General features: G+C 54.9%; 3 protein-coding genes across 3 annotated transcripts in view; 1 reads left to right on the forward strand and 2 right to left on the reverse strand.

The window, feature by feature from the left end:
• The window catches only part of PTSG_08894 (uncharacterized protein), a gene marked incomplete at both ends in the record, with an annotated part of 3154 nt that extends 1844 nt beyond the window's left edge, over nucleotides 1–1310 (reverse strand). Inside the window, 3 exons of the mRNA XM_004990223.1 lie at nucleotides 1–33; nucleotides 209–607; nucleotides 897–1310. The exon at nucleotides 1–33 is cut by the window's left edge and continues 45 nt beyond it. Coding sequence (XP_004990280.1) covers nucleotides 1–33; nucleotides 209–607; nucleotides 897–1310 — 846 coding nt within the window. The remainder of the gene's footprint in view (nucleotides 34–208; nucleotides 608–896) is intronic.
• Nucleotides 1311–2116: 806 nt separating this feature from the next.
• On the forward strand, nucleotides 2117–6452 carry PTSG_08895 (GTP-binding protein lepA; the record flags this gene model as incomplete). Its single annotated transcript, XM_004990224.1, has 10 exons — nucleotides 2117–2152; nucleotides 2470–2544; nucleotides 2777–3244; nucleotides 3514–3604; nucleotides 3800–3882; nucleotides 4197–4409; nucleotides 4610–4693; nucleotides 5057–5247; nucleotides 5759–5951; nucleotides 6359–6452. The coding sequence occupies 10 exons, from the start codon at nucleotides 2117–2119 to the stop codon at nucleotides 6398–6400; spliced, it is 1476 nt and encodes a 491-aa protein (XP_004990281.1). The 3' UTR covers nucleotides 6401–6452.
• The window catches only part of PTSG_08896 (uncharacterized protein), a gene marked incomplete at its 5' end in the record, with an annotated part of 5997 nt that continues 3496 nt past the window's right edge, over nucleotides 5000–7500 (reverse strand). Inside the window, one exon of the mRNA XM_004990225.1 lies at nucleotides 5000–7500. This exon is cut by the window's right edge and continues 116 nt beyond it. Coding sequence (XP_004990282.1) covers nucleotides 6918–7500 — 583 coding nt within the window. The 3' untranslated portion in view covers nucleotides 5000–6917.

Genomic DNA, 7500 nt, shown 5'->3' on the forward strand with positions numbered 1-7500 from the left:
CGTGGACTTGAGCTCCAAATGCCGCAAGCACACCTGTGCACGCGCAACCATGAGCGGAGATGGTATGGGATGACACGTTGGAACAAATGACTATGATTTGGCTTTCACACACCACACACGCACACCTGCACACACACACACACACACACACACACCTGCACACACACACAGACGCATGCACACCACACACACCTGCACACACACAAACCTGCATGGCCTCTGCAAGCGGCTTTGTGAGTGCTGCGTCGATGTCGTTGTCTGAGATCTTGAGGGTGGCGACGCTCGGGCACGCCTTCATGATGGTGTGCAGGCCTGTGGACGACATGGCCACATTGTCGAGGCCAAGGTGCTGCAAATCAGGCATCTTGCGCAGGTGGGACGCGAGCGTCGTGGCGCCAATATCACCGAGCTCATTGTCGCTGAGGCTGAGCGTGACGAGCGGCAGTGTCTCGACTGCGTTAAACAGCACGTCGACATCGCGCGAGTCAAGCCCGTTGTCCTCCAGCAGCAGGTGCTGCAGACACGCCATGGTCGGCAGTCTGCTCGCCACGTGCCGCACGCACTCGTTGTCTGTGATGGAGCCAGAGAGGTCCAGGTGCGTCAAACGCTAGTGGCGGTGGCAGTGGTGGTCGCGGTGGCAGAGGTGGCGATGATGGCGGTGGTGCATGAGGTGCGTGTTGGGGTGAGCGGTGTCATTTATGAACCAATGGCACGAAGGGAAGAGAAGGGCAGGTAGAGAGAAGCACACCACTGTACGTGCACACAGACACACACAAACACACACACACACACACACAAACATACACACAGACAAACACACACACACATGCATACAAACACTCAGACTCATACAAACACACACATGCATACAAACACACGCACACACATGCGCTTACGTGCAGGGCCGGGCCGAGGAACGGGGTGACGTCGTCATTGGCGTGCATGGTGAACTTGAGTGTCAACTCCCGCCCAGAGAACCGCTGCAGCGCAGCTGCCGTCTGCTCGTCCAGCTCGAACCCAGATGGCAGGATGAGCACGTGTGGCCGCTTGGCGATGATGGTGGCCAGCTGCTGGCCAGTGATGCGCGGGGTGCGGTGGCTGAGGTTGATGATGGGCCAGCGCGTGTTGGCAAAGGCGCGGCACACGCGAGCACACCGCGACAGAGACACCACGTCCAGGTGCTCGAAGATCATCTCCAGCAGGTCCTCCGAGTGCACAAAGTCCATCATGCTGGGTTCATTGGGGTCATACGTGCTGCGGTCTGTCGACACGCCGCGGCACAGGTATGCGAGCACGCCCAGGCCAGGCATGGTTGCTGGGGCGTCACGTGGAGGAGGGACGTGGGTTCGCCGGTCGTGGGAAGGGGAGGAGAACGGTCGTGGGAAGGGAGAAGTTGGCGGCAGTGCCACTGCCTGCAGGTGCTTACTGCGCTTGAATGAACAAACCCCACTTGGTGTGCCTCAAAGCAGCCGTTCCTGTAAGGGCGAGCTGGCTGGCTGGCTGGCTTGGTGGCTTGCTTGTGAAGCAATGGAATGAAAGTGGCGGGCTATGTTGGGATGCTGTGCGGCGTGCACTGCAATGTATTGCCTCCTGTGCTGCCCAAGAGGTCTTTCTTCGCTTGCTGGCTTGCTTGCTTGATGCTGCACGCCCTGAACAATCAGAGACGGTAAACAAAGCAACACGAGGCAACAGTGCAGGAGCAAAAGGAAAGCAAAGAAACACAGTCGGTGAGGTGGCTGTGCTGTTGGGGACACGCCGTGATTGTTCGATGCAAGATGTGCCAGCTCTCAACAATGGTGTGCTTGTTGGCTTGCTTCCGTTATTGTTGTTGGTGGATTGGTGGTGGGTGATGTGCTGATGTGATGAGGTGGGATGAGAGCGAAAGAACAAGAAACCACAACGATCAATGAGGCAAGCAAGGCACGAGCAGGCAGAAGCAAGGAAGCAAGCAACAATGCACAACCCCAAACATAAACAAACAAACACCGCTTCGACACCAGCGTTTCAAATAAATTGCGCGCATTTAAGCGCTCAAAACAAGAAAATCTTGTTTATGGCTGGTAGTCCCGACAACACGACAGGCAAAAACATAGTGAACACAACAGTGAAGAAGAAGATGAGAGCAGCGCGCAGGTGCTTGAGCGCAGCAAAGGTCTGTGTGTGTGTGTGTGTGTGTGTGTGTGTGTGTGTGTGTGTGTGTGTGTGTGTGTGTGTGTGTGTGTGTGTGTGTGTGTGTGTGTGTGTGTGTGTGTGTGTGTGTGTGTGTGTGTGCATCTGTCCATCTCTTGTCGCTTCATCCATTTTGTCAGCAGTCCAATCCAGCAGATTTGGCTCTTGTGTTTGGTGCGCGTGCTTGTGCATGCAGCGCATTGGCTGCCCTCCTAGCTATCGTGCATGCCCAACCTCACCCTTCCCTTTCCTCCTCACCTTCCTTCTCCCCTACGTCCTCCGCCTTCCTTCGCGCACCAGTTGACGGTGATACCGGTGGTGAACAAGGTGGACCTTCCATCCGCAAACGTGCAGGGAACTATTGATCAGATGGCGGTAAGATGAACAGCCAATGCGCATTGTGAGATGTCGCTCGTTTGCGTCAACTCAATGTACACACTCTTGCTCAAACACATGAATGAACTCACTCAATATGTACCCACTTGCATACACAACCACCTCTCCCCGCCACACACACACACACACACACACACACACACACACACACACACACACACACACACACACACACACACACACACTCACTCACTCACTCACACACTCACAGAGCACGTTTGACGTTGACCCTGAGGACGTAATCTGCGTCTCGGGCAAAACGGGCATGAATGTGCCTGCCATATTGGATGCTGTGGTCCAGCGGGTGCCTGCACCAGCAGCATCACGCACCAACACCTTCCACGCCCTGCTGTTTGATTCATGGTACGACGACTACCGCGGTGTGATTGCGCTGATGGAGGTGATGGACGGCACGCTGCAACCCGGCGACAAGATTGTCTCTGCCAACTCGCCGACGTCGAGCTACGACGTGCTGGAGGTTGGCATCATGCACCCGGCACAGCGGCCCACCACCGCACTGCACGCGGGGCAGGTCGGCTATGTCGTGTGCGGCATGCGGCAGCGCGCCGAGGCGCGTGTTGGCGACACGTTTTACCACAAGGGCGCAGCTGTTGAGGCACTACCCGGATTCAAACCTGCGAAACCGATGGTCTTCGCGGGCCTCTTCCCCATCGAGCAGGTCATGGCACTGGCACGTGCTTGCGTGATGGTGTGTGTGTGTGTGTGTGATTGTGGGTGCGATTGTGGGCGTAATTGGGATTGTGTTTGCGTGGCTGTGTGTATGGGTGTGATTGTATTGCGTGCATGGGTGCGATTGTGTGTTTGCGCATGTATGTGCTCGCATGTCTCTCAACTTCCTTGCTTGCACGCCCACGCCCTCACCACCACCACCACCACCACCACCACCACCACCACCACCACCACTTCACCCCTCCTGTGTGCACACAGATGGACTATGAGCCGCTGTCGTCTGCGCTCGAGCGCTTAACACTCAACGATCCCGCCGTCACCATCCACCGCGACGTCAGCCCGGCACTCGGTCCGTTGGCAGTGGTGGTGGTGGTGGACATGCATGATGCAGTGCGTTCGGCTTGTGAACCATCGGTCACGCTGTCGTGCATGCTGGACAACACTCCCTAAGCAGTTGCATGTTCCCTTTTCCCTCACCACCTCACGTCCCCATCCCAACACCCCCCCCCCCTCTCTCTCTTCAAACCCACCACTTCCACTGCAGGCCCTGGCTGGCGCCTTGGCTTTCTCGGCTTTCTGCACATGGAGGTGTTCTCACAGCGCCTCGAACAAGAATATGGAACTCAGGTGGGCTGTCTCTGTGTGTGTGTGTCTGTGTGTGTCTGTGTCTGTGTCTGTGTGTGTGTCTGTGTGTGTGTGTCTGTGTATGTGTGTCTGTGTGTCTGTGTATGTGGATGCTCCAATAGCTGCACTTGTGCATCTCTCACATGTGTATGTACGCACTTCCAACCCACCATCATCACATCCCATCCTCCCCCCACCACCGTCTCCACGTCTACATCACCACATGTGTGTGTGTGTGTGTGTGTGTGTGTGTGTGTGTGTGTGTGTGTGTGTGTGTGTGTGTGTGTGTGTGTGTGTGTGTGTGTGTGTGTGTGCAGACGCTGCTGACCTCGCCGAGTGTGTCGTTCCGCAAAGTGCTGAAAGACGGGACCGCCATTGACATGCAGACGCCATCGCACTTTCCAACCCAGGATGAGCTGCACACCATCTCGCACTTTGAGGAGCCCATGGTGCTGGGCACGCTTGTGTTTCCGCAGGAGTACACGGGCGCACTCATTTCCCTCTGCGAATCACGTCGTGGCGAGCAGCGGGTACGCGCACACACATGCACACTCATGCACACATGCACACATGCACTCCAGACCTGTGTAATGGACGTTGAAGAAGGAGGAGGGGGAGAGGAGCTGTTTGGCTTTCTCTCTCTCTCTCTGTGACCGTACTTTTGTACCAACTCACTCTGACACCACCACCGCCATCGTGGCCACCACGATGACGCCATGCGCGTGATCAGAGCATGCGGTACATGGAGGGGGATCGCGTCATTCTGCAGTACAAACTCCCGCTCGCAGAGGTCATCGAAAACTTTTACGACCAGGTGTGTTTTGTGTTGTTTTGTGTTGTGTGTTCTCCCTTTGTTGAGCCAAACTCGTTGAAATCTTGTTGTGTAGTGTGAGTGTGCTTTGTGCTTTGAAGTGTTGTGTTGTGTTGTGTTGTGTGGTGTGTGTGTGTGTGTGGTGTGTGTGTGCAAGACAATCATTGCAAGGAGATAGAAGGTTTGGTTTATTTTCTCTTTTGTATCTAAGCTCATACAGCACAGAGAAGACATGTTCTACATGCACGCACACACGCACACACATAAACACACACGCACATGCACACATGTGTACGTCCACTCACCCTCCACTCATGACACCATCACCACCAATGCATCAACAAACCCATGCAACACGCCCGTCAGGTGAAGGCGTGTTCGAGCGGGTATGCGACGTTCGACTACGAGGAGCTTGGGTACGAGGCGGCGGACCTTGTCAAGCTGCAGCTGCTGCTCAACGGCGAACCCGTAGACGCGCTGTCGGCGATTGTGCACAGCAGCCGTGGGTTCCCGCGCGGCAAGGCGCTGTGCAAACGGCTCAAGGAAACTATCCCCAGGTGCAGTCGCGCAGGGTCGGGTTGGCAGGGTGGCGAATAGGCGTGCGGGGTGGGGGATGCGATTGTGTTGGTGAAAGGTTGACGTCCATGTACGGCACACACATGAGACGCAAGACAGACACATGCACAGCACGCACCACATCCACAAGTGTTCTACACAGCACAGACTTGTGCACCATCTGCACACGCACACGCTGTATTCGACAGACGACAGACACAGCTACACATTGAGAGGAGCAGGGAGGAGACTGACGGAGACAGGAAGAAGAGTAGGAACACGAGACGTGATGCCAGAGATAGGATGGCTAATGACATGGGGATTGCACCTTCACACACACACACACATACACACACACACACACATACACACACACACACGGCGCTAAGGACTTCTTCATCTACAACGACAAAATACAAAACATATCACAAACACACCACAATGGTCAATGCACACACATACACGCGCTCACGTTCATCATACACACACACATCGCGCGTGCACATGACACAGGCAACTGTTTGACATTGCGATACAGGCCAGCATGAAAGGGCGTGTTGTTGCGCGGGAAACAGTCAAGGCGTTGCGGAAGGACGTGACAGCAAAATGCTATGGAGGGGACATCACACGGAAACGCAAGCTGCTGCAGAAGCAGAAGGAAGGAAAGAAGAAGATGAGGCAGATTGGAAACGTACAACTGCCAAAGGTAATGTGATGCGTGACAGCGCAGCACTTGATGGCGTGAGGATGATAAGTTGAGAGGACGATTTAGGGGGTGTGGTGTGCCACAGCGGTTGTTGTTGTTGTTGTTGTTGTTGTTGTTGTTGTTGTTGTTGTTGTTGTTGTTGTTGTTGTTGTTTGGGGCGGCAACAGCAAAGGAAGGGTTTGGGGAGCTCTGGCCTAGCTTGGTGTGGAGGAAGGGGGGATTGGAAGAGAAGGGAGGGGGGCGGAGGTCACAAGAGAAAGAGCGACAAAAAAAGGATTCCAAGGGGGTGGGGATGGATGACGATTGCAAGGAGTTGAGGGACAAAGGATGAAAGCGTGGTCGATGGTGCACCGCTCAGCTCATGTCATATTCTCACATGGACCGCAACCACCATCACGTGTGCACAGGAGGCGTTCTTGTCGGTGCTGTCGCCAAGCCCAAAGAAATAAATATGTACACGGTACAAATGTGAACAGGAGAGCATGGGAAACAAAAATGAATGAAAGAAAGAAAAGAAACAAAAAGAAGGGGGAGGGGAGGAATTGGCACGGTAACCGTGGTGGTGGTGATGATGATGGTGATGTTGGGCACTGCCAAGGGAAAAGAAGCAAAGAAGCAAGCAGAGCGCTTGGTGCTGGACTTGCGACGAAGATGGGGAGTAGGAGGCGAGCAGGAAGAACAAACAGGAACGTCGATGACGGAAGATGAAGCGACAATGAATGAAGACAAGCCAGCACGCAATGCTGCAAACTTGAAGGTGACAATGGGGCTCTAACATGGTCGCGAGGACAAGACAGGCAACACAGACAACGCGCGGTAGGCTCGGACAGAAACAAGCACGAGAGAGACAGACCACAGTAAAGCAACGGAAACAGGGAACATGAAGGCACTATGAAATGCATTGAAACAGGAAAAGGGGGTTGGGGGTTGGGGTGTTAAGGGCAAGCGTGAAGTGTACATCACTCGTCACACTGCCTTGTCTGGCTGCCCCTCTGAACTTGCCTCCACACCTTGCTGCTGCTGCTGCTGCTGCTGCTGCTGCTGCTGTTGTGGCTGCTGCCCGTGCTGTTCGTTCTGCTGCTCCTCCTGCTGCCCGTGCTGTTCGTTCTGCTGCTCCTCCTGCTGCAGGTGCACACCGTTCTGTTTCGCGTGCTTCCCTTTCGTCACGGCAGCCCATGACTTGCCACCGCGTGGTGGGGTTGCCTCGTCATTCACGTTGCCGCTACTGCTCCTGCTGCTTGTACTCGTTGGTGTTGGTGGCACCACCTGCACCTCTTGCTGCTGCTTTTGTTGTTGGTGTTGTTGTTGTTGTTGTTGTTGCGGGTGTTTCTGGTGTTTTCGCTGCTTTTGCTGCTTATTGTGCTTGCCTGGCTGCTTTCCATTGTGGTGCTTGCTCGGTTGCTGTTGCTTTTGATGCTGCTGCTGCTGCTGCTGTTTCTGCTGCTGTTTCTGCTGCTGCTTCTGTTTGCTCTTCACTGGCTGCTGCGGCTGCTGCTGCTGCTGCTGCTGCTGCTGCTGTTGTGCTGCCTGTTGGCCCGTGCGCTGCTGT

This window comes from Salpingoeca rosetta, assembly GCF_000188695.1.
Source record: "Salpingoeca rosetta unplaced genomic scaffold supercont1.25, whole genome shotgun sequence".
In the NCBI taxonomy this organism is placed as follows: domain Eukaryota; class Choanoflagellata; order Craspedida; family Salpingoecidae; genus Salpingoeca; species Salpingoeca rosetta.